Source organism: Anopheles nili, chromosome 2 (genome assembly GCF_943737925.1).
Source record: "Anopheles nili chromosome 2, idAnoNiliSN_F5_01, whole genome shotgun sequence".
Lineage (NCBI taxonomy): Eukaryota > Metazoa > Arthropoda > Insecta > Diptera > Culicidae > Anopheles > Anopheles nili.
The window spans coordinates 22,064,952-22,091,225 of record NC_071291.1 but is presented as its reverse complement, the minus strand read 5'-3'; the positions used below and the strand labels follow the sequence as shown (position 1 = coordinate 22,091,225).

Genomic DNA, 26,274 nt, shown 5'->3' with positions numbered 1-26,274 from the left:
ATTTCAAGATCCATGTTCTAATCGCACTGTGTGTCCTGCTCTTATAAGATATCCTGTAATATTTTTGAAAACGAATAAACGACATGTTCAAATAAAGATTTTTGCAAAACATTTCAAGTATTTAAAATTACAAAAATACACTCGAAAATTTACTTGCTATCATTACTGACAACAAATATAAGAACCACGTCGGCTGTATTATTGATACGTCAACTAGAAACGTAAACAAAGTTGCCTAGACATCATAATCGGAGCTCGCGCAACTTATTTCGCATAATTTAGTAGAAATACATCTAAATTTCCTTTTCCGAAATCTTGTAAAATCTTTTCGAATCATTTATCTCATTTGGATCCGAGCATGGAATCTCCCGAAGTGCACATCGACGTTAGCGGAAACATGGACACTCCAACGCAAGACACCAAATCGGGATTCAGCATCTCATCGTAAGTACAACCTCACTCACAACATTAATTTCACATGACCCATCGGATTTGAATACAAATATGTTAATTTTGTTGCAGGATTTCTAATTTTTCCACACGTATTCCGAACTTATGGGAGCTGCTACGAATGAGTCGACAAAACATTCGACCATGGTCAGAATTTTTACAAACATCCAACTTCAAAACGGTGGCCAATGTTTCTCGTTTGACGAATCGAATCATTCGAAATCTGGCGTACTTCCAAAGCAACTATTTATTTGTCTTTCTCGGATTGATCGTGTACTGCTTGTGAGTATTATCCACACATTAAAGAGATCCAATGCCTATAAGTTCGTTTTCTATCATCTTTCATTCAAGGTTAACATCCCCTCTCATACTCATAGTTCTGGCAGCCGTGCTTTATGCTTGTTATAAAATCAAGCAAAACAGCACTCCCGTGGCGTTTTTCAGTAAGCAGCTGAATACAAACCAGCAATGTATTGCTGTCGGTGTTGCTTCCGTCCCTGTGCTCTACCTAGCAGGGGCTGGAGCTGTCATGTTCTGGGTGCTGGGTGCCTCATTTTTTGTGATATCACTCCACGCTGCCTTCTACAATATCGACGCAATAGTAACGGAAGATATGGAATCGTTCCTTACAGAAACTGTATGAAAGAACTAAAAAGCGAAATTTTAAAAATGACTGTGAAATCACCAAGCTTTTTATCCATATAGCGGATAGTTATGTGAGGTATCGATTTGAAAAATCAAATACCCTTTCTTATCTGCGCTTGCGTAAAGCAGCAGTAATCAAAGAATTAAGATAGATCAATCAAACTAACGACGAGCAAGCCTGTTAATCTATGTTCACTCTAACTTTTGTATAACGCATGTTTTAAATACAACAGCAACGTCAGCCACTCTATATATTGAATAATAAATTTCTATTAACAACCACAGTTCTTTTGCTCATATCTCTCATTACTAATCCTGTATCATAACTGTACTGTACTGTATAATCCAGTGTCCCATAACTATTTAGGCATTGCGCATCATTAATTGTAGAGAATTGTTGTATTTCTCGGTTGTATTTGATTCGTACGCTATCAAAAAACAACAACAGTTTAATCGAAGTACCAACAACTTTTATATGAACACTATTTAAAATAAAAGCAAGATTTTGTTGTTTGCATAAGCAAACCAAATATACGAAACACACACTAGAGTTGCAAATTGATGACCAAAATGTAGTGTCCAACGCTTAATCTAATTGAAAACCAAGTCGTTGTAGTTGCTAAGAACGTGGTAAGCCGACACGCGACAACTCGTAGTCGTGCGTACAACGGTCGTACGATCAGCTCGTTCGAAGTTTGCCTTCACCGTTTCGTAGTAGCGGCCGTCGCTGTTGATAAAAGATTATTTTATTATTTAAATTTTATTCTAGCTTTGCACCACCTCGTCCTTCAATCACCCCGAGAAACACTCACCTCAACACGAGGCAACGCAGCTTCAAACACTTGACACGCAGCAAATCGATCGCTTTCTGGCTTTTGTCGGAGAAACGTAGATTTTCCGGATCCCAACGAAGCTCCAGCCGTTCGAGCTTCGTGCAGTGCGATCCAATGGTGTCCATTAGCTGGTCCACGTGTATGTTACCACTCAGACGCTCCGTGGTGCCCATCACTATGATTTTGATATTCGTCAGAATCGGAAGGATCGTCATCCACAGTTGGTCGGTAATATGCGTCATCCCGGAGAGCACGCACGCCTGCAGCTGAGCGCCGTAGCGTGTTATGAAGCGTGCCAATGCCTCATCGGACACATTATCCGACGAATCAAGATCGAGAGCGATCAGAGTCTTCGGATTGCCACCCTCCATCCACGCCTTCAGCACCGAGTCGTTAAAACCGTTAATTTGGCCAGCGCTGAGGAAGCGCAGCGTGGGAATTCTGGTCAGTAAATCAATAAGGCACTCGCTCGTCAGATCCGTGCCGGAGATGTCCAGCTCTTGCACCGAACATTTGTCCCACTCTGCTTGCATCACGTACTCCGACTTGAGGCTCGTGCCGTTCATAAGCAAACATTTCAGTTGCTTCGATCTTGCCAACAGCGCCTTCAGGGTCGATCCAACAACCTTGTTGCAATAGTTGACCGCAAGGCACTCCAGCTGGATGCAGTTGGAGCTGAACGCGTCGATGTGCGAATCGTCGATGAAATTGATGCCGTACAGGTTGATGACGCGCAGGTTCGGTGTGGCCGATTTTAGCTTGTGCACGTTGATGACCTCGTAGATTTCCTCTTCTTCCTCCTCACCCTTTTCGTACGTGCCGATCAGGTGCAGCACCTCGAGTCCGTTGATGAAATTGTAAATTTTCCGCATGAAACCTTCCATGAAGATGACCTCGGACAGACAAACGCACATGTACCGAAGCTTGGCGGGAAACGCCTGCATTTCGCTGAAGTCGTGCAGCTGCATGGCTGAAAGCGAAAGGCTGTAGTCGAACGCGAACACAGCGAACTAGTTCGGAATCCTTTCGTTACCTGTGGAGAAATCCAGCAGCATATGCGTGAGGTTTGGGCACTTGGAAGACAGCTCATGCAGCACGGTATGCGTGATCAGCTCGATCGGAAGTTCGATATAGCGAAGTGATGGACCAAACCGCACCGAAATTAGCTGCAGCAGCGACTCTAACGAGCCTACATGCAGCCCCGAAACTTCCGGTCGAAGGGACACATTCTTCCACAGCTGGGTGTTGTAGGCGATCGTTCGCCAACGGCGGCATACCGTCGCCATGCGACATATTTCCAAATGACTCAGATACGAAAAAATGTGCAAAATTACCTTATCCGGCAGTTTCTCGATGGACTGCGGAAGCGGAAACAAAATACAGCGTAAGTTTTATCGCAAAAATAAAAAAATGTTCATATTAACGACAACGTTAGACAACGAATGATGCATGCGATAAGAAACACCAAAATAGACATCATTAGGTGCAAACCGTATTGGCGAAGGGACTTTTGCCATCCTCGGTGAAGTACAGCTGGGACGCTTCCAAGGCCACTTGGTTCCACACATCGCTCGAAATGTCCATCCTGATTCACGGCCCCTCGGCAAACGTTCGAGTAGGGACACAAAATTCACGCACAATCAGCAGCGCACGGTGGAAAGCAACGAAACGCACGTTCACGATTTCGCATGTCAAAATTTTTCCTCGAGAGAGTGAAAATCTTACTGAGGAAAATCTGCGATCGTATGCGTGCGATCAGCATGGGATGCGGCAATGTGAAGCGGTCATATCGCTGTTGTAGGACACACGGGTCAGCCCAGGTTCAGATGGTTTAATAAGTGCTCAGACGTTTGAAATTCTCTCCCAATTCCCGGTCTAACCGTGTATGCGTATTGCCATGCTAAAATTAAACAACGCTATGCTTACCGTAAATACCCTGCACTTGGTAGGCACGATGCTCATGCGCTGTCAGCAGCTGGTTACAATTCGAATCGAATGGAGTTTTTAGTTCAAAGCGCTGTGAGTTGCATGCATGTTATCCAGCATAGAGAGAGAGAGAGAAACGGCTCAACTCCAAACTCCGCATAATTATGGTTCAATTTAATATTTCTGGTTGCTATGGGTACGGTTAGAGACAAAACGTCTTTGAGAGTAGTGAATACTAACCGTTCCATCTGATGTGCCAAAAAAAAGCTAGGAATATCGGAAACGGAAAAGATTACAAAAGCTGCCAAAAACAACGCACAGGCTATGCATCATTAGTGCTATATAACTGCTCAGATTATGTTTTTGTGTTGTGTGAAAGCCGGCCACTTACCATGCGGCTTCGCCGAAAACTTCCACTCGAAAAACTGTCGCTATGAACTAATGAGGAGGACAGATCGATAGCATTCCATGCCAGCATTTTTTTTACGGTTACAGTGGGCTAGATATGATCACGATATATATTCTAGTTCTAACTACAGGTTCCCTTTAAGATTAAAGTATATATATTTTTGGAGAAAATTTACCAGTTTTTCTTTTATTATCCAGTATTATCTTTTTATTGTACATATGAGTTTATCAAATTTAAACGAAGAAAATTTTATATAACTTTAGCACTGTACAGCATTTTTTAAAAATACAAACATTCCAATTAAACCAAATATTTACAACTTTGTGGAATTGGAAATGGAAATGATAACATAACAAATGACAAACCAAAATTTACCGTTTTCAACCGCAAGCATCAAGGATATCATAAACATGCGTCACCGTTCGAAATCGGCTATGCGTTCAACTCAGGAATGGGTTCCTCGTATGATTAACAATATTTTACCTTAGCGACCAACTCCGCTTGTAACTTGCTACTGGCCAGCTATTTTTTTTTTGCATGCACAAAATGAGTAAATGATGACGAAATGATTCACGACTCGTCTAGGAACAGCGTGTCCTCGTGCCGATATAGCTAATCGGTGATAGGCTGCACAATTTCACTGATCTCACTGATTTTTGCGAACAAACGGTTCGGGTCTGATCCGACAGTGAGCTCCTGTCGCAACCGAATCATGCCAATCGGTTGCACTCGAGAGTTTGCCGTAAGAACTTATAATTAAAAGTGTTTCTGCGTTTCGATGAGACACTGGTTCGACCGATTTTCTCTGGGGTGGGCGACAAAGGCTAAAAAAATGCGTTTGTTGTTTTTCTGCTTTTGTTATGTTTTTTTTTGCATCTGTATGACTAATTCACATGGCTTTGAATTAAAAAAAAGAAATCGTAGTTATAAGCTGGTCATTTATATTATTCTTCGATGCTGTTTCCAATGCTATATATTATTGCATTGTATATTATCGCACACCACAATCTACATTATGCGCCGAAAATATCAACATTACACAGTTTTTACGCAAAAGATGCTACATGGATTTTACGAAAGATTTTGTCGACAATTTTCATTGATGTGACTAATGCTACCGACAGTATTTTCTCTCTAATTGACACAACACCAACGTAAGTGCAACACCACTAGGGTGCACGGATTGGAGATTTCTGGCCGATCATATTTCGGCACCCCACATCGCCAAAAAGGTATGTCAATCACCTATAGTTTCGCAGTTCATATTACAGTAAAAATAGACCGTAACGATTCGCTCTTAAATGACACCATCTTATTTTAATGCTGCGAAAAGCGGCACTCGACGTACCTGCGAAGGCCGCTTCCTGAATGTTACCGGAAAAAGTAAATCCATCTTACACTCTACAATAGGTAGTAACTGCACTGCATCTCTTCTACTGTTCAGCAATCGTAAACTACTCTATCACTCAAATAGGGCTTACGAAATCTTCGGCAATGACACGATTGATTCGACGCAATAAGATCGTATTTCGATGAACCGTCAATGAGTGTGATATTCGTACAACAAATGATGCAATGATTGTGCCTCTTACAATTGAATGAATACACGCCGCCACTAGCACGTGTTTCTAACAAGCAATCAATGGAGGTGCCTGGTGTTTTATATGCTTCTATTGTAACGTTTTACTTGATTGTGATAAAAGCGCACATTTAAAGTAATATTAGTAAACTTTAACACTTTAACAGTCAAATAATGAAAAAAAAAGACACGTTACTTTGTAATTTATTAAAATCTTCTAAATTGAATGTAAAACTATTTTTTACCAAGCGCAAAATTTATTCAAATTGTGTGCTCACTCGTGTGCTTTTTCCTTATTGAACACTATGTTTACAAGAACTATACAAAACAATACATCAATAAAATCAAATTATTTCTTTAAACACTTAATAAACTTTCTCAGCCATCACTGTTGATCGTGATTTGTTAGCCAATGATTTATATGTGCCGGAACTGTACACTGTGCCTATCTATAAGCTTCGTGGCGATGCAACTTACACAATTGGATACAAAAATGGCTTTACGAGCATCTTCGTCATCGCTCATGTTTGTGCCTAGAAGCAAATTTGCTATACTTTGTCGTTGTTTGAAAGTACTCATTTTGAAGCTCTTTTGCTTAGCACCCAAACTTTAAATGTCTAATGGCAAAAGATCTAACAATTAATTCCGCCTTGCTATATCCGCATCACACGGCAAACTACTGAAACTGTTCTAGCATCATTTCGAATGCTCCAATGAGATCAATCGTGTTTAAAATACCACCACTTACTGGTGGTGTATTCATTCCGTGTAAAAAGGAAATCTAGAAGCTATCATCATCCAGGTCCATACAGCAAGAGTGTGCAAGCTTGATCCTTTGTGTGATCGAAGTGTACGGTTTATTTTCATCGACGATTTATATTTATAATTATTAAATTCGTCTCGATTTTCATCCAAGTTTGCGTGCACTGCACTCAGGTTCTGTTGGCAGCGGTATTCATTGCCAAGGGTGCTTGTTTTCCATTATGACATGACATGTGGCAGCTGCAGTATTGATCACGAGCATGCTGCAAGGCTTTGGCATATTATATTAATTACTGCCTGGCAGAGATAGCAATTGCAAGTGAAAGAGATCATTAGAACGTTTTCTTGTGGTGTGGGTGAAGTAGACTAAATCTAAGACAATATAAAAATCTCGTGCATGTATCCTCAGCACAACAACAAGAACATAGGTTTTTTAAAACACTGACTACTGTTTTCCATTATTAGATACTAGCCTAAGCATATTGGAGCTAGTTTGAAAAAGTTTTACTTTGATGCAAACGTTTTACTTGGTTTGAAATGTGGAGACTTCGCCGCGTTACAGCTGTAACAAAGCGTTACGATTGACACTGCGAAATGCTTCACGACGAATCATATTTAAATCGAAAGAAAAACGTAAACAAAAAAGCAATCGTAAAGACAATTAAAATACAAGTTCTAGTTTCGGTGTTTTGAAGAAAAAAATGGAGTCTTTCGAAGCATCTCATCGTCCTGATCCTTTTGAAGGTATGAACATAGCAGCCACCGAGTTTTTGATGGACGTTGAGGGCCGAAGCTCTTGCCCAAATTGCGGAAAATCGCGAAAGTTTTTCTGCTACACTTGCTATGTTCCTGTCGCAGAAATAAAATCACGGGTGCCTCGCATAAACCTACCTGTAAAAGTCGATATTATAAAGCACAAAAATGAAATCGATGGAAAAAGTACTGCAGTCCATGCAGCCATTTTGGCACCAGAAGATGTTAAAATTTATACGTACCCTAACATACCCGACTATCGGCAAGAAGAAGGTGTAGTCCTGATATTCCCAACACCAACAGCTTTGACGGTGGCTAGTTTATTCAATGGTGAGACGTATCATATGAAAGAAAACTATGGTCTACCTAAAGGCTATCATATGGGCACGCTGTTACGATACAGGTTGAATGACATCGTCGATGAACATGTACAGGATATTGAAAATACACCCAAACTTGATGTTATCAGACTCAACAATAAAAACCTCCCTGTGAAACGGGCCATTTTCATCGATAGTACGTGGAGTCAGTGCAGAGGCATATACAAAGATGAAAGACTCGCTAGTTTACGCACGGTTGTGATCCAGAATAGAATTTCGCAGTTTTGGCGACACCAACGGAACAGTCCCAGGTGGTTTCTTGCTACGGTAGAGGCAATCCATCAGTTCGTATTGGAAGTGCATATTGCTGCGTGGGGTCTTGACACGCAATACCGGGGTCTAGAGCATATTAGTTTGAAACTTGATCATGTTTATAAGGATAGTATTAGCTCAATTACATCGAATACAGATGTTGTTCAACCGTATAACGGTCAGTATGATAATATGTTGTTCTTTTTTCGTCACATGTATAATTTAATACATAAATACTATGACCACGCACAACTAAAGGCATATCGTAGGCCACTGTATTAGTAGAAAAATAAATCTCTACACCAAGCACTTTCGACGTGAGAATCATGCCTTGGCTTTTTATTGTTAACTTAATCGTTCAAAACTACATCCGAGAAGTTAGTTTTTCTTTTTCTTCTTGGTATCGTCAGACGTGTTTGTTGCGGATTGTGATTCTGGTCGTGGTTTTTGCCAATTCAGAGGCTTTTTACGATAAATAGGCCACGGAGGAATGGTGAGCTGGGCGAAGACATAATATATCGTTAAAAATCTTCCTGCATATATTAACTTACTAGTTTCATTACTCACAATTGATGCTAACAAGACACCAGCGATGAGGATGTAGACGGTCTGCGAAAACTGCTGGATAATGTAACCCCAAACCAAACCTACTCCGCCGAACAGTGTAATGATTATACGAGACAACTTCTCAGCCCGTCCTTGGCCCTCAAAATCCTGTGGAAGAAAACACGCTACAGTGGGTAATTTTGGAATTATTGTTCGGCAATATTTACCATATGTGTTGCGATATTCAACATCTTGTGCTATTTTCCGGCTTTACTGCTGTGCCAAGTGTACACATCAACAAAACACGTCAGAAGCAATATTAACTTCTACAGTAGAACTTTCAACACATTTTGACAGTTTGCAATCAGGGCTGCTGTTTACTTCATGATCTGTTTTGCCTTTTTGCCCTCTACACTGTGTGCATGCAGTTACCAACTTTTAGGTATATACCGCAGATGTCCAACCAGAAATTGTTGTGATGGTATGATACGTGCATAAGGCGATAAGAAGAAATAACTGCAGCAACGGTTGCATATTTCTGCACTGGTTGTGTTACACTTTTCGTTGTACTTTGTTCATTTTTTTGCTTCTCGTTCAGGCTTCACTAAAATTATTTAGTGCCATTTATTGTGCGTTTTCTCTAGATAACTCAGGTGCTGTTATTATTTCAACATATCCCAGTTTTATTTCGTGTGAATTTTACATATCGGTGTAAAATAAGAAAAAAATGTCAAAACCGAACGTTCTAGTCCTTGGAGGTAATTGTTTGTATTGAAACGTGTTTTCCAGTGGAAAACCCCTTGCGCAACCTGTACTCGATTTAGCCGATCATAATTAAGTTAATGTCGCATAATTGCTACCGCGATCGATATCCTGCACACTGTATGCACAAGAATGTGCTACATTGAATTGCCGGCGAAGCCGGTTCTTAAGCGATAATCACGGTCCAATGCCACCACTGATAAAGCACAAAAAAAAGTTGATTAACGCCTTGCTATTCATGTTTTTTTTTATTCAAATGGTACTTTTATGATCTCTTTTTTCTCACTGATAATGTAGGATGTGGTTTTATTGGAAGAAGCTTGGTTGAATATCTCGTAAGCAATGACCTTGCATCGCGCATAAAAGTAGTAGACAAAACACCACCACTTATGGCCTGGCTTAATACCAAACATTCAGATGCATTTGCTGATGAGCGGGTGGAGTTTGCAAGTGCGAATTTATTAAATCCAGCGTCTTGTCAAAATGCCTTCCGCATGGATGGATGCGGCGAAGACGGTTGTTGGGATTATGTGATAAATTGTGCTGCTGAAACAAAACCCGGCCAAACGGACCCGGTGTATCAGGAAGGAATACTAAAGTTAAGTTTGAATTGTGCAACTGAGGCTGTGAAGCATAGAGCTAAGCGTTACATCGAACTGAGCACCGGCAGCATGCATTCCGATGAGACAGAACCACAGAAAGAAGACTGCCCCGTCGAACCTTGGACGATGGTTGGAAAGTATAAGGCAAAAGTAGAGCAGGCACTAACTACCGTAAAAGATTTGCCATATACCATTCTTAGAATTCCAATTTGCTACGGAGTTGGCGACAGAAAGGGATTGAGTAAGTATCTTAACCGATAGGAATGTAAAAATCAAACTAACGCACAATTCCTGTTTGTTCTAGCTCCTCGCATTATTATAGCGGGAATTTACAAACATCTTGGCGAAACTATGAAATTACTATGGACTGGATCAATGAAGATGAACGTAGTTCATGTGGATGATGTGTGTGGAAGCATTTGGGAGGTTTTACAAACTGATCGTGCCTTGCATGATACCATTAACATTTGTGATGATAGTAATGCCACCCAGGGCATGATCAGTGGGCTTTTAGCTGATATGTTCGGTATTCAAATAGACTACTGGGGCGTGACAATGTCCAACATGACGAAACTCGATATGGCGGGAGCGATCGAAGAAATCAACGATCGTCACCTTGGACCATGGGCAGAATTGTGTCAGCGGGATGGAGTACAGAATACCCCACTGACGCCGTACATGGACCAGGAGTTGTTGCTTCATAAGCATTTACACTTAAGCAACGACAAGCTTAAGTCCTACGGGTATAAGCTGCGACATCCTCAAATTACTCGAGAGTTATTAGAAGAAATAGTTCATGATTTTGTTGCAATGAATCATTTTCCTCGAGCTTTGCTCGCTTGAATTGTTTTTGGATGATATATGTATATGCAAACGTATTTACTAATATGTTTTAATACAGAACTACGAATACAGAACACATAATAATGTAATGGTGGTAAAAGGTAGATCTCGTGATGGATTGAAAACTATATGCAAACAAAATAGCAACATCAACAATTTAGTGACCATGAAAAAAACCTTATGTTAACTTAATGTGCGATAAAAAATGTTTACTTAACGCCTAGCGTGTGAAATGGATAGTTAGCAGCGAACGGTTGTTACTCGTCAGATAAGATAGGGTAAAAATAGAAATTGACAATGGAATATCAGATTGAGCACGCTTGTATTAAGCAACGAAATACTGCGTACTTGGCGTATAAATTTACCATTGGAGCCGTAGATTTCAATGTGATTATAATTAGTTTAACTAAATAACAACGTGAACTTGACCGTGCATATCTATTAAAACAGTAAGGTTGACAAACGGTGATCAAATATACCGAAAATTATATGAAATTAATTTCATAAGACATTGTGGAATTAATTACGTGCCTCAAACGAAATGAAACAGAGAATAAGTTTCTTGGTAATGAATAATAAACGATATTATACGATATTAATGGTTTCAAACCAAACACTTTTCAGGTTGCGAAGAATTTGTCTTCTCTTGTAGCAGTACTTATTTGATTCTGTTCTTTAAATATTAAATTAAAATTAAAAAATAAATGGAGCATAAACGATGAACAAAATGATTTTTTTTTATTTGTGACAAAGTGATGCTTGATATGGACATACTCGGAGTATATGGTAATATTACCAAACACATATTTTGTAGAAATATAATAACATTAAACTTAGATAGTGTCTGTCAGATAGAGTTCTTCTTTATTTGTAGCACAATAATAGATATTATCTGCCATCCTCATCGAGTTGCTCTGGCACACAATACCAGATGACTGCCGTGCTGGAATCTATGTGCGAGCTGGCAAAATTTTTCGAAGAAGCATATATTTTAATCCAAAAGGCGTTATTTTGATGTCAGACATAATATAAGACATACACGATACTCCTTTAGAGATTCTTTAACTTTACATTTAACATAGAAATTTTTGAATCGACTTGAAATAATATATCGGGTTATTTTTATGCCTCTAAAAAATACTCTTTTGCAACTACTATTCCCGTATTTGAATGTAATTTTTATAACCGGGAGATTTTGATTTTCCTACCATCAAATTATGGCCAACATTGTAATAAATTCGGAATTATTCCACTGAAGTATAAATATTTCTGTGAATTTAAAAGTAAAAGCAACTCTTTTCAACATCTCGGGAATTGCAGAAAGTGTCATGTAAATCTACACCATTGCTTTGATGATGATCGCTGCTCTAACAGCTCCATGAAAATCCTTTAATTTGTTTTCGCAATCCTTCTAGTCGATTTACTCCTAACCTAAGAAACAGGTAAAATTTAATGTATGGCTCAATTACAGCTCTATTGCTATGCTCTTTTGTTACATGACAGTTGTGGGCTTTTACAACAGAAAATTTTCACAGATTGTAGTTTAATGTAGGAAATAAAAAAAACCCTCATATGAAAAGTGGCACACGTATACTTTAAGTAAGTGAGCCGTCGAACACCGTCGGTAGTGTGTTTAAACAAACAAAGAACTTTTGTATTTTCGCTATACCCATTTGAATTGTTCTTTTCTCTTGTAGTTATAGATTAATTTAAGAACTATGTTAACAAATTTGCAATCCATATAAGTGACGATGATTCATGTTTGCATAATAAGTACGAATTTTTGGTTTCTGTTTACTGACTGCTTCACAAGTAATTGGATTGATACTTTATATTTAATGCCGACATATTAGTAATCAAACACATGTTTTAGTAATTATTTGTAAATTAATTAAAAGCACACTACAATTAGTTTGAGTTGTTGTTTTTTTATGCCGATTGTGGTGCTTTCGTTATATTTTGTTGTGCTTGCTTTCAGATCAGTACTGCTTGTTTATGGTTTCAAATTTTCATTGATCTCTGTTAGTTCAAAAGCATATTTCGTACAATATTCAATTCAATTGTTTGTTACTGTTTTTTTTATTTTAGCTGGTAAATTGCGCAATATACTCTATTAGCATTAGCCAAGAATGAATCACCCTCAATTGTTGACGACAGTTATGTAATATTCATTTGCCTCCCATTTCTAAAGTATTTTTAATAACCTAGCCGATTGATGATTTTAGAGTTGAGTGGTATTGTGAAATAATTCTCTTGGCGCTCTTATACACCTATGAAAATGCATATAAGTCAACAAACAAACTGAAAGAAACTTATAGAAATAAAATGTAACAAAAATACAGTTAACTATTTCCGCTTTCCAGTTCAAGGGATCGGATATGCACAGGTTCGAGTTTCATTTGAAATACCTTTACCTTCGAGAATTACTAATTAATACATCATTAATAGATCTCACATTTTATTTTTATTATTACTTAACTACATTGGTCTAATACGTAAGAGTAATGATTGAAACAAAACAAAATGATACAACATAATGCTAAGCATAATCATTTTTTCTGGGTTTAAAAACGTTTGATAACGGAGTTTTGCAGAGTAACGCAGAGACATCAACAATATGTAAATAGGTAAAGCATTTGCATCTTTCTTAAACATTTAAGAACAAACAAAAACATTGTTTTAGGAAATTGTATGGATTGGTTTTTTTAAAAACAATAGACACTACCAACACAATCCCACTTCACTTGATGTATCTTGCATTTGATGCGAATGCGCTTACTCTTTCTTCGCGTTTTTTTTAACGCAGCAGATTTTGTAGTAAACGCATGTGAAATAAGTGTGTGAGTGTTTGTGTGGATGGCAAAGGTAAAGGTGTACAAAATACCTAATAGTAAACCCTTCCATTTTTTGCCATTATTCGCAACGACAAAAACGGTGGGGTAACGGTGCAGGTAATTGCAATAGTAAGACGAAGCTTGCAGGACGACGTGTTTTCCCGTGGGTAAAGATACGAGTTTCGTTAGTTTTTCGTCTGTACCGACCTGTGATTGGTAGCGTGTTTGCTCGTAGAAGAAAAGACGACTGAGCTTAGACATCGACAACCATCTTTTTATGAATATCCGTATTTCCCACAACCGAACAGAACTCATCGAATGAAATCTTGCCATCCTCATCCTTGTCCGCAAACACGATCGTCTTGTCCACGATCTGCTGCAGCTGAGTGTCCTTTAGGTTATTTCCGACCATCATTTTTAACACCTGACAAAGGCACAAGAACAAAAAATGAATGATAAACAATTTAAAACCACATTGACATCGAATTTCGTCGCCACTGCTGGTGGGTGTAAAGTATGCATGTATTCAAGGTAGCCCGGAACGATGAATGATTATTTTTAGCATTGATTCAAATACTATTCCCTGTGTGCGACGTTCAAACTGCTTTTGGATGCCACATGGGCGAGATGACTGCCGCTCTTTACATGTTAAAAAATTTTAATGCTCACCTGAAACAGCTCGCCGTTGGAGATGAATCCATCGTTATCCATGTCATATATTCGGAAGGCAAATTTCAGTTTCGAAAGTTTGTCGCCCTTAACGCTGAACTGTGACACACCTTGGATAAATTCCTTGAAATCGACCTCGCCATTGCCGTCCGCATCGAAAATATCAATGACACGCTGGACTAGTGGATTCTGTTGCAGTTCTGGCAGGGACATGAATTCATCAATACTCAGCGCGCCGGAATTGTCCAAATCCAACTTTTTGAAGCGTTTTCCCAACCGACGGATTTCATCAGCATCAACTAGAAGAAGAAAAACACGTGAGGAAAAAAGTAATACAAAACATCACATTCCAAAATCTTCGCGTACGGGTGCGAGACGTTATTTGACCCATTAGATCTCGGTTCTATTAGCACTCTTGACTAGTGATGGCGACGCGTGAGATAGATGTTTTAAGATCACTGGATAAATAGCAACTGCCAACGATCGTATATCCAGGCAAAGGAACAACCGTGTGAGTTAGGATGATTTTTTTGTCGTTCCCATGGCAGCGCGTTTTTACCGTACCATCATACGGCAGGCGCTTCACCAACCAGTGGTGACCGCCGGCCCACATTACGGAAAGTGTGGTGTGACATATATGTCGCAGATGTAAATAACCCACACGATCCTCAAATATGCACAATATCGAAATATTACCACCATGATCATCATGCCAATACCTGAGGTTCATTTAAAATGCAGATAATTATAAGTTAGTTGATAGATATCGACAGCAAAAAATAGACAAATTCAATTACAAATGATCTAAATTATATTTTTTATAGATTCATTTCAATTTTACTGATATTTTCGTAATTCAGTGTATTTACCACCTGGATCATTCAGTGTATTTACTTGGTGGATTAGCTAAGATAGCCATATGAAAATCAACATCTGTTTATGACCAAATTTTTATTTAATAAAAAAACATTGCATATGAAAAATTTGTGAACATGATAATCATCATCTCCGGCGGGTGAAAATAGTTCACAACTAAACAGTCACCACAAACCATCTTCGGCAAACAGGACGTTCTTCAGGCATTTTTGGGAAATGCATGAGAAATTTTCGTTTTCAGTGAGAGCGGGAGCATAAATAACGAAGCCATGTGAGAGAGAAAGGCATCGTTTGTGAATGCGAGAGAACTTGGAATTACACGAACACATTGTACCGCAGTGTGTACACGACATTTCGATCCCAATAGTAATACACCACGGCTTTTCTTTTTTTTTTCTTTCACTAAGAGTGAATAGCAAAATAATTTGATTGAAATTTTAATCAGTTCACAAAATAAACTAGAATCAGTATAAACTAGAGGACACCCGAGAACATTACTTACAATTTGAGCAAAGCTCCATGGGCAGCGAGGTTTCATTTCCCTGTAAATAAAGATTTCATATTTGTATTAGACACTAGTCGAACATTCATTAAAAATAGGCTCGGGCGCCATCGCAGTATCATGCTGCGCTTCTATGCACTTAATATTCGAGATTTTTTGCGTTAATCCGCATGTTGTACAATTTTCCTAAACACTGCTCCAAGTTCAGCTCTTGTTGCTTGTTGACCGCATTTACGGTGCATACCTCATCACCATCGCACATATATTTTTATGCAACAAGGTACTATAGATAACAGCTAATTTTTGTTCTTCAACAGTATTCAACTAAAATATCCGCTCGTTGATAGGATCATGTTACATACGCACCATTTTTTTAACGTTGCTTTATACAAAAGGCTCTAACGTAAAATATGCTAAATCGAGGACACAAATTCGCAGAAACACTGAAACCGATTCTTTTAATGAAATCGCACGGGATTTTGCGTTAGCCTAGTAAGATGGGCTGCGTGGATGCTCATTGGCTGAAGAAGCACTATGGATCATATTCAGGATTCTGTGACAGAATATATTTACGAACTAAACTTCGACGTGCCTTGTACAATTTGCTTCATGAGTAAACAAAAATTTGTACAATTCAGCATAAACTGCCTAATTTTGTTTTTAATAATTTTAAATCCATTTTTTAATTAGTGTCAAGGGAGATTTTTCATATAATCAAACCTATAGAATTTACAAAAAAAATTATAATAAAATCAATAAAAACTCAACTTGTTTGGCTTATTTTTGATATTGTTTGTTTGAAAATAGACATCATTGTTTTGAAACAAATAATATTAAATTATTTCTTATTGCACATGCACGGCATGTATACTTAGCTACATAAATGCTTGCATTTACCTGATCCGGATCAAGAGCAATCCGTTCCGATTTCGATATTGGGAACGAAGTGATCCAGGACACACACATAATACGAAATAATTTGTAGAATTTCATTTTTATGCAATTTGGATAAAAAATAAATCTATGTTATTTTCTGTAACAACGAATTCAATGCAAATTAGACAAATTAATATATAAAAATGTTAAATATTTTGAAAATTTGCACATTTCTTCAAAAGGCGGGTTCCATACAGTCGTCCTATATATAAACACAAATCGTCTTAAATCAAGGAATCACCTTGGTTTTACCGCCTGTATTTAAAATAGACAATTCTGAATTACCTAAATTTTATCATTATTATTATCAACATATTTATTCTTCAACAAAACATAAATGAAATGGTAAGTTCATAACAAGTCTTCACTTTGCATTATCAGCTGGAAAGTAAAAAGCGATAAGAAACTTTACAGTTGTTTTACAGCTTTACATTTCTATAGTTGAATAAAATATATTACCACTTTAACGCTGGGAACATGGACTAGGCATAGAAATAGCATACCTGTGTTATTTCATTATTCTCTTTCTCTATAAGCGTAAAATAAAATGTGCAACAATATTATTGCTCAGCACCGTGTTTTGATTTTTTGTCCCAATTTGAAAATGAATAATCGAATGATGAGAGAAAATTATCACCCAGTGTAACATTCAATATGTCTTCGGTAGGATTTATTGATACTAAATTAAAGTGCTACTGGCATGATTTTGATAGATATCTATTCAAGAATTTACAGGTTAATATACAATAAGGAAAACATACTGTCAAAAGTAATATTAAGTTAAACAATCAAAATAATATAAGTAATAAAAGTTAAGTGAATTTGTATATCGTTGTAATACATGTTAAAATTTACATATTTTTTTAGCAATTAACAGGAGCAACTATTATTTTTCTGAAACCAACTTAACATATTTTTTTATGTAAAATCATTAATTTTAATTCTATGATGAACTAATATTAATCTTTGTTAGATCCAAACTATGGAAACATCAATAAATCACATAGCTTACAAACTAATACCCATCTTCAAATCGCGTTTCGTTTTTTTCATAGATAATATTTTGATACACTTTTTCTCTCATCTTTGCACTTTTGTCCGAACAGTTGACAAACAAGCGATAAAGGACAAACAAAGTTTTTACGGAATTTAACGGATTAAATGTCCTTATCCCAAATTTTGCAGCTACGACTCTTATCGAGAATCATCCGTCACACTTCTCTAAGCGTTCTTCTTTTTATTTAAAAAAAGGATCTTTTTTCAGTTTAAATACCATTATCAAATAATCTTTTCCTTCTTGTAGGGACTGAAAAAATAAAAGTTCTTCTGGAAAAAATGGTTGTTTTGTGATTTATTTTTCACAGTAGGCGTGGCTACTATGATGACGAACCCCTCAGGAAATCTCATGATGCTATACTGAATATTCCCTTCGATGTGGTTTGCGGGTTGCATCGCTTATATCCTTTTTACCCACAATTGAATACTGATTTGAGCTAATCAATAAAGTAAACTCATACACTAATCTTTATCCTATTAGCTGTTTGTGGGTCTGATATCGCCGTGGTAGGTGACGACACGTGTCGGGGATTGGCGTGTGGCGAAAGCATCATTTGAAATTAATTGGACGACTTCAGGAAGCGAATTTTGCTCTGCATGGGTGGGCGCGAAGACCATTTCCCCTAGGATACAGAAGTCAAGTAGGGTGAGTATGTGTTATCTACACCCAGCCAGACCAGTGAGTTTTCTCACTCCGGCTTATTTGTCACCTCAACGCCAAACGATGTGCCAAACACGTGCCACTGGTTATTGCAGTGTAATGAATTTAAATAGGGACTTCTTCAACGAATACGATGCCGACGGCGGGCAGCTGTTCGAGCAAAACCGATGGGAAAATGGATTAACTAATAAAATATAGAATTTTAAGTCACGTTTTCACTTTTTCTCATATTTTATTCTTTTATAAAGTTTTTTTATTGGCCGATTCGACGCTGGTAAATTCAGGCCAACCTGAGTAAGGCAATAAAGTTGAATAAATGAAATGATTTTAGTACTGTTCTCGATTTTTATACGACAGCAAGCATGAATACTGTTATTTATTGAACCAGATACAGGTAAAACATACATAATTATTGAATGAAACACCTACATCTTTCCAGCCTTGACTGTTGTTATTCCAGATCTCTTTCTGACGACCTTTTCTGAGCGATTTCCTCTTCACGCATATACTCGCTTCTGCGAAAATCTTCGCTTCTGGTTTTTTGATGGCTGTGATGAGTTAGCTCACGCTTAATTTCGCTTTCCATGATCGTAGACATAGCCTCACACGGCTGTGAAAGAGCCATCAGGTCGGTCTTGATGTGTAAACCAGGTCGAAAAGTTCCGACTAGTGCAACACCACCATTCATACCTGCACTAGCCACGTGCAATGCGGTACCCGTAGCCTTGCGTCGATTTTTCAGAGCCCCCGACGAAATAGAAGCACTCGATTTGGAGATTTTCCCCGATGGGCATAGCTTAGCGACTATCTTGATTTTTTCGATTTCTACGGCCGGTTCCAACTTGGCCTCCAATTTGATGGGACGATTTGCTGTGCTGGTGGTTTTCGCAAAGGACTTGGGAGACACGATCATCAATAGATTATTGCCATTTTCGCGGTAATTGCCGGTGAAATAATTTTCGTTATTAGGATGTTGCTGCTGAAACGAATGTTGGTTTTGAGGGCTTTGAAGTAGAAGTTGCTGCTGCTGCTGTTGCTGGGAGCTGCGTTGTTTCAAGGGGGCGCGATCGTTCACTTCCTGTTTCTTTTGCCACTCGAGCACATTTGTCAACAGACGAATATATCGAATGGCCATACGAAGTATTTCATTCTTGGACAGCTTCTTGTCCGGTGGATGTGTCGGTACGAGTTTTCGCAGTTCAGCGAAAGCACCTGACACATTTTGTTGCCGCCAACGCTCTCGGGTATTGGTAAACATTTTCCTCACAACGGTACCGGTTCCATTAATTCCTCCTGTTCCTATGCCAAGTTTTGTACCGGATAGATTAAGCACTGGCATTATTGGCACAAGGGATCCACAGTTGGCACTATCTGATTTCTGACTAGTGGTTCCTTCCTCGGTGTTGCTCGCGTGTCCTGACGGATAAAAACGGAAACAATACCTCCGTTAAAATCGGGGGCCCACAATTATCATTCAACAAGAACTAGTTCACTAACCAGAAGCTTTTAAATCCAACTCTTCAAGCCCGTCACTGTCATTGGATGAAAATTCCGACATATCATCGTCAGACATGTCCTGCATCGGAATTGGGCTGAAGCCGGCGGTATCTGGTCTGTTTTGCAATTCACATTCACCGTGCCGCAATGACTCGTCGGATCCTTTTACGTTAATAAACTGGGCGGTTACCAGCGCAGAAGCCATCAAGCTAGCGTTGGCATTTTCGAACGTGGTCAAAAGTCCTTTCGTGGATGGTGCAAGCTTGGACATATCAATTTCACTATTTGGAGTTCTTTCCATTGCTAACACTTTCTTTTAAGTTAGAGCACAAATTACAACTATCGAATTCAACATCAATTCTTAACCGTCAATGGTATCAAACTACACTAACGATCGAAATTCAGTCGCAACTGCAACGAACGTTATTCTCTATCTCTGAAACGAAACATTCAATGCGCATGCCCCAAATAAATCCTTATGCTCCTCCTCTTTGGTAAAGTGGGCGTAAATGGCTAGCACCGGAAACAGGATTGTGCAGAAAATACGGTACAATGGTATCTTCGGTAAAGAGAAGAAAGCACAAATAAGTGGGCCTCGAAGAAGTTGCCAATTTCTACAAATATTCATAAATAAGTGGAGCTCTCACTATTGTTCACTCTATCAATTTTCTCATATTACATGTTTTATCAAAGCTTGTCTTAACATGCATTACTATATCCTATAACTGTTATTGTTATTGTTAATTGTTTAAGAATGGCCTGGCCGTATTTAGATTTGGACGATTATTTTTTAAACTGAAAGGCATTTCCTCCCAACAGCCGCAGATAGCCTTATCCCGGGCTGACTCGGTTAATATATCCTATAATTAACTACAACGATTATTACAGCACTTTTTGTTTACAAAATTTATATAAAATTTACTGGTGTCCAAGCAAAATACAAAAAAGAAATATGCTCATAGTTTTGGATATCAGATCGATTCATAAAAAATTAGAACACCTCACAAATTTGAAAAAAAAATATAACACAGAATGATATGTAAAAGTAGCTAACTCTAACTCTACATTTGAATTACTAACGACGTACTAGTAAATCAATCCAAATTTGAGTAACAATTAAGAGATAAGCTAAATAAGTTAAAATTCCAGTTTTTTCTATATTTGAAAATTGGTAGAATTTGTTAAATATGTTTTTTTAATGCATAAAGATGGTTGTTTACTGAATAGAGCAAAAAATAGTATGATTGGCAAAAATTGGAATGAGGAAATTAATAATATTTTATTACTTCCATATCTTCTGAAATAATACAATTGAGGAACAGAAGAGCGGATAGCTTGGTTGAGCCCGGAACACATCAACTTCACAGTATAAACATTGGATATCATCTGCTTTATGCCGAAAGTCAAACGCAAAGTCAAGCTCGCAAGATTTCTATGACCTTACAGCTCTTTCATTCTTAGAAAAATTTTCAAAGTAGCAGAACAACGAATCGTTAAATCTATACAGTTCATAAGTTTTGTAGTTTTGAAACGAAAGAATCTCAGTCTTAATAAAAGCATTTATCCTATAGTTTTAGGTTTATTGGTGCATGGAAGTCTCAACCTAAATTCTTTGCTGTATCACTAAAAAATCTGTTGTTTTCCTTAGTTTGGCCGTGGTTTGGACCTGACAAGGTTATAAAAACGTTCTTTTGTGGGAAACAATAGAACATTATAATCGCCATGATTGATTTTAATGATGATATTTCGCAAAAAAATTATGAGAAAGTGTTAGAAGCTCTTAATGCTTGCAATATTAGGTACTAACATTTTTTGATGGCATGGAAAGTGCCGGTAAATGGTGCGCAGAAAATAATCTAAGTTATCTTAATTTCCAGTGAAACCGATGTCGCAGCCTTTAGACGGGAAGTTTCCAACTTGTTGCAGACATTCTTTACCTGTTATGAGTCGAAGGAAGAACCTTTGAATCGCATTGCCATCAAATGCTTAATTATGCTTAAGCGGTTCAGTGCTCGTGGGGAAATGTTTCAAAATGCCATAGTTTCACGTGAGAATTTTCTTGAACGTATTCGTGATATATTGAAAAATGAAAATGGCATTATTCCTGAAAATGTGCTTATAAACTGCTTTGAACTGCTGGCCAACCTTTGCGTGCAGAATAAGTCTAACCAGGAGAGGATTATAACTTACATGCAAACGTTTCTACTGAACAATGTTTCTTCCAATGGAATGTATTCCAACGCGTCAGCAATGATTTTATACAACGGGTTTATCTACAAATCCGTTAATCTACCAGTTCACGAAATACTCAACAGACTCTTGGATAATGTTGAAGCGAACAGTGAAGCTAAAACAGACTTACCAGACCATGTTTGTATAATGTTGGAGTACCTCATTACCGAGAGTAATGAGGTAGTACGAGGGTTGGAAAAGATTGAATTCGGTAAAAAACTGCTGCTGTTCCGGTATCTTATCGAGTACATGCGACAAGAGGATCGACGCATTCATCCCATTCATCCGGATATCTTCAAGCATTTGTTGGAAGAGTTTAAAAAAAAATCTGATCTGATTCTCAAGACTGATAATATTCAGCTTAATCTACAAGATACGGAGGAAGCGTACACATTGCTTGTTTTGATTGCTGACTCAACTTGTGTGGAACCATATGCCTCTTTTCTACGCCACGACGCATCATTGTTTTTAAATTTCGGATGTAAGAGTAGATAATACTACTTGTTTAAAGTACGTCACCTTAGCTTCAGAAGTTTTATATTCTTATTTTTCAGGTCTTTTGCGTCAGATGCAGTTGCTAGGGAAGTCTGAATCAAAAAACATGTTTACTCCGGTGCAGCATATTGAAGAAATTTTGCGTATCAAAAAAGGCGAAAGTGATTTAGATATTGAAGGACAGATTTCTTACTCCTTGCGATCTTCAGTTGTTAAGGCGCTGGCCAATTTGGCATATAAATCGAAAAAGAATCAGAAACAGGCTCGTGAAATGGATATTATTGCAGCTATACTCGAATGCACGAATTTAGATGCCCGCAATCCACGTAAGTTCCCATTTGCAATTTGCATTGATAAAGGCTTCAATTCTTTTACAATTATTTGCAGTTATCAAAGAATGGAGCATTCTGGCAATCCACAATCTATGCGATAACAATCCCGAAAATCAGGAATATATTGCCGGGCTTAAAAAGCTAGGGGATGCTGAAAACTCGCTGCTCACGGAGTATAAACCGGGGACAATTCGAATTTCCGATAAAAAACCGGATGCTGGCTACAAGAAATCATAAATGACGTTTTGTTTTTCAATATTTTATTTTATTCCGTACTTCAAATGACTAGAACTGGAAGGAACGCTTTGCTAGGGAACTGTTCAAAGAACAGTTTGGGGTTTGGTTTACTGATTGCCTTTGGTTGAATCCTAGAAATCAAAAGAATTTGTAAGCGTAGTTAAATAACCATGTTCAATAGAATTCAATTTTTTACAACATACTGTAGTTCTGGAATTGTTGATAGTGTTACATTAACGACATCTAATGAAATTTCAGTGGGGCGAATGGAACCAAAGAAATCCGTTATGGGCACTTTGAATGGGTCCTTCGGATACAGATCTTTCCTTACTCCCACTGTAGAAATGCAGGCTCGTTTAGGACAGACAGAGAGCTGCAAATGTCAACGAAGTCATATATGAAATTATTATATTCTTCACCAGCGTATGGTGCTTGACTTACAAAATCACCCATCGTTTTTTTACTATTCCATTCAACTCTTTCCAGGAATTCTAGTGCATTGTACGTATAGCGATCAATGATATACACACCGATGGCTGGATCGATGTGATGTGATAGTGAATCCTCTCCAACCAAACTGCTGGCCACAGCAAGAATATTGGGAGAGTAGAATTTTTCGTACATTGAAGCTGCCTGACACGTGTCAATCATGAAAAATAGCTCGTTATATCGTTGCTTCTGCCACATTTGTTCAATGGCATCCGCCAGTTCCTGATTTGTGATCTCTTCGGAGTCTTGAAATTTAAGGAATCCATCTCCACCATGTCCGGTCAGGTATATCAGAACGTTGCTACCTGAATCTGATAACAATCTTTTTGAACGGGCAGTCCCATTTTCGTTTCTGCCTGTTAATAATCGCACAAAACTTTCCACCGTTACCTCGTAGCCACGATAGTCGACCTCGACGTCGGAACCATACACATTGATATGTTGTTTGGCATTGTTAAATACTGTAGCGGGACGCGGATTACGCGCGTTGCATGCCATGTCGTCGGCGACCATCAACAATATCTGGCTATCAGGAATACCTAAACGTTTCACCGAACGATAAACTGACAAAACATTGGCGATATGCCGATAATTGAACCAAAATCGAGAAGTATCAACTAGTACAGCCCAGTTGTTGGTATGTGAACTGCTGGTAACAAACTTTGCAGGCAACTGAAATACGCAAAGTACGAATCTTATTAAGCGTATTATATTCTTTGCCAATAGCCTACCTCTATTTCGTTTGAAGAAACCAACACTGTCCAGGTAAGCACCAACCATACTGTTACTAAACTACTGCAAATGTTTTCCCACATGTTTTTGAACTAAATTTATCTTTTGTAAATAATTCAGTTCAACATTAACACGTCTTGTTCTATACACAAGCGAATATAAAACCTTTTTGTTAGTTATTTTAGCCAGTCTTTTACTCGTAGTATTTATTCTGGGTTTCTTACATTTCACAAATCAATAGTGACAAAAACTAAGACACTAGCTAGCAATAGCAAAATAATTTTATTGCTTTAACAATTTCCAGTGCTTCTGTGCTAGGAAAATGCCGATCAAAACACAATAATGCTGTCATTGACTGTAGTGCACTTAACGTCAGATGTGTCTGCTACGTGAAATTTAAAAATGCACCTAGCGTTGCATTTTTGGCCGTTGCATTTATCAACATAACAAGGCTAAATGTTATTCTGATTGTGCGAAAATTAAAAATATCTCAGAGGGCATGAAAATGTATAGTACATTTGAAATGAACGTGATAAACTTAATCTTAGAAGAAAAAATATGAAAACAATCTACACTTGAAAACTAGTTAAAAAACATCCAAAGAATTTAAACGAGCTATTTTGGTCTACTGTTGTGAGAGAAAACATGCGTTGTCTTACATGCATACATATAACGCACGTAAGCAAAATCACTAACAATCGACATCAGCAAATGAAAACATATTATTGCCATAGTGAAACACTATTTAAACTTACGAATTTTATTAGTTTAGTCACATTGTGTTTGCACTTACAGATTACCTTTATGTTGGTTACAATGTTCTCTTTTTTGAAGAGTTTGTTTAGGATGTACCATCTGTTTAATATGTCAAAACGGAACATTAAGCAATCGTTGTTCACGACAAAAAGAGAGACATCAAAAGGACAACATGTGCAATGAGAGAACAATGCGATTCATTCAAATCATTCTCATTTTCAGGGAAAGCACATTACCATTATAAATTGGAATGTGTCCAATTAATTTTTCAAAAATGTATCTTAAACATACAATATAACATATTTACAAATGATAATACAACTTCATGTATTATCATTTTAATACTACTATTACTGCATATATATAATTGCAATAGTATACAGTAGATATAATTTCATAACAAGCTTTGCGTGCCCTGTACTTAACATGTTGTAATGCTCTTTTTATCTCTTGAATTGCACGTTCAATCAAACAATCCAAAACCGCTCTTAAATCTCTTCTCTCTCTCTTGTGTTGAAATGTTGTAAGTCTATATACCCGATTTCATCTGCCATAGTGCTTTTAATGCATTAATTGTTTTTATGTAATGGTCATAGAATTTAAAAAAATTGTTTTGAGAAATATTTATCAATATAAAATCTTATTTTTCACTAGTTTTGATGTTGAAAAATAGGAAATATTGTGCAAAAAGTAAATTAAAAAAGAAGTTGCATTAAAAAGTAACAGAAATACGAAACCACCACGAAATCCAGGTAAATGTATAACAAAATAATTATTAATTATCTTTTTTGTATTGATATAATCCATATCAAAATAAGTTGTAATTTCCACGCGTATGAAACCGGGCATGCTTCAAGTCACAACAAAATCACTACCATGCCCAGCGTGTTCGTATGAATCGAACTCTTCACTGTGTCGGACGTGTTCTCTCGGCAGCGCTGTTTCGAATCCTTTTCCGCACGAGTTGTTCTTCCCCTGCGAAGGAGGCAAAGTGTGTTCTTCCGAGAACTAAAAAACGACATATATGCGGCGCCCTTCGCCACTGCGTAGCTGGTATTGTGTTGTGTAGTACCCGTGTAGATTGATGGTCGCATGAATTATGACTGGATTTGGCAGTTCTTGTGAGGATTCGAGTGCGTATTTATGGTGAAACGACGGAAAACTTTAACACTTCAAACAAAAATTCACCGGTTAACTATCGAAAACAGTTCGCCGGGATATTGGCTGG

At 37.8% G+C, this 26,274-nt stretch overlaps 9 protein-coding genes across 10 annotated transcripts; 4 read left to right on the top strand and 5 right to left on the bottom strand.

The window, feature by feature from the left end:
- The first annotated feature begins 287 nt into the window (after positions 1-287).
- Positions 288-1,465, top strand: LOC128731376 (prenylated Rab acceptor protein 1). Its single transcript, XM_053824491.1, has 3 exons — positions 288-444; positions 523-732; positions 802-1,465. The coding sequence occupies exons 1-3, from the start codon at positions 359-361 to the stop codon at positions 1,091-1,093; spliced, it is 588 nt and encodes a 195-aa protein (XP_053680466.1). The 5' UTR covers positions 288-358; the 3' UTR covers positions 1,094-1,465.
- Positions 1,466-1,580: 115 nt separating this feature from the next.
- Positions 1,581-6,421, bottom strand: LOC128731170 (F-box/LRR-repeat protein 7). Of its 2 annotated transcripts, none has more exons than XM_053824272.1 (4): positions 6,320-6,421; positions 2,962-3,286; positions 1,908-2,898; positions 1,581-1,822 (listed from the first exon to the last, which is right to left on the bottom strand). In XM_053824272.1, exons 1-4 carry the CDS (start codon positions 6,419-6,421, stop codon positions 1,687-1,689), a joined length of 1,554 nt encoding a protein of 517 aa, XP_053680247.1. In that variant the 3' UTR covers positions 1,581-1,686. The 2 variants fall into 2 exon arrangements, with proteins under 2 accessions (XP_053680247.1, XP_053680246.1); XM_053824271.1 differs by lacking the exon at positions 6,320-6,421 and adding an exon at positions 3,420-3,570.
- Positions 6,422-7,305: 884 nt separating this feature from the next.
- Positions 7,306-8,271, top strand: LOC128720286 (tRNA-uridine aminocarboxypropyltransferase 1). Its single transcript, XM_053813947.1, has one exon. It carries the CDS (start codon positions 7,306-7,308, stop codon positions 8,269-8,271), a length of 966 nt encoding a protein of 321 aa, XP_053669922.1.
- A 41-nt stretch (positions 8,272-8,312) lies between these two features.
- LOC128732190 (signal peptidase complex subunit 1) lies at positions 8,313-8,842 on the bottom strand. Its single transcript, XM_053825360.1, has 3 exons — positions 8,763-8,842; positions 8,557-8,703; positions 8,313-8,487 (listed from the first exon to the last, which is right to left on the bottom strand). The coding sequence occupies exons 1-3, from the start codon at positions 8,784-8,786 to the stop codon at positions 8,368-8,370; spliced, it is 291 nt and encodes a 96-aa protein (XP_053681335.1). The 5' UTR covers positions 8,787-8,842; the 3' UTR covers positions 8,313-8,367.
- A 420-nt stretch (positions 8,843-9,262) lies between these two features.
- LOC128720009 (uncharacterized) lies at positions 9,263-10,742 on the top strand. The gene is made up of 3 exons (XM_053813654.1): positions 9,263-9,293; positions 9,595-10,140; positions 10,204-10,742. The coding sequence occupies exons 1-3, from the start codon at positions 9,263-9,265 to the stop codon at positions 10,740-10,742; spliced, it is 1,116 nt and encodes a 371-aa protein (XP_053669629.1).
- Positions 10,743-11,580: 838 nt separating this feature from the next.
- On the bottom strand, positions 11,581-16,126 carry LOC128721507 (calcineurin subunit B type 2). The gene is made up of 4 exons (XM_053815264.1): positions 15,990-16,126; positions 15,624-15,663; positions 14,246-14,544; positions 11,581-14,000 (listed from the first exon to the last, which is right to left on the bottom strand). The coding sequence occupies exons 1-4, from the start codon at positions 15,990-15,992 to the stop codon at positions 13,830-13,832; spliced, it is 513 nt and encodes a 170-aa protein (XP_053671239.1). The 5' UTR covers positions 15,993-16,126; the 3' UTR covers positions 11,581-13,829.
- A 2,601-nt stretch (positions 16,127-18,727) lies between these two features.
- LOC128731903 (uncharacterized) lies at positions 18,728-20,074 on the bottom strand. Its single transcript, XM_053825061.1, has 2 exons — positions 19,774-20,074; positions 18,728-19,692 (listed from the first exon to the last, which is right to left on the bottom strand). The coding sequence occupies exons 1-2, from the start codon at positions 20,072-20,074 to the stop codon at positions 18,728-18,730; spliced, it is 1,266 nt and encodes a 421-aa protein (XP_053681036.1).
- A 1,397-nt stretch (positions 20,075-21,471) lies between these two features.
- Positions 21,472-23,346, top strand: LOC128730797 (ataxin-10). The gene is made up of 4 exons (XM_053823877.1): positions 21,472-21,572; positions 21,651-22,486; positions 22,560-22,826; positions 22,888-23,346. The coding sequence occupies exons 1-4, from the start codon at positions 21,496-21,498 to the stop codon at positions 23,067-23,069; spliced, it is 1,362 nt and encodes a 453-aa protein (XP_053679852.1). The 5' UTR covers positions 21,472-21,495; the 3' UTR covers positions 23,070-23,346.
- On the bottom strand, positions 23,110-24,373 carry LOC128731893 (putative GPI-anchor transamidase). The gene is made up of 4 exons (XM_053825050.1): positions 24,290-24,373; positions 23,511-24,230; positions 23,273-23,442; positions 23,110-23,200 (listed from the first exon to the last, which is right to left on the bottom strand). The coding sequence occupies exons 1-4, from the start codon at positions 24,371-24,373 to the stop codon at positions 23,110-23,112; spliced, it is 1,065 nt and encodes a 354-aa protein (XP_053681025.1).
- Positions 24,374-26,274: the final 1,901 nt, after the last annotated feature.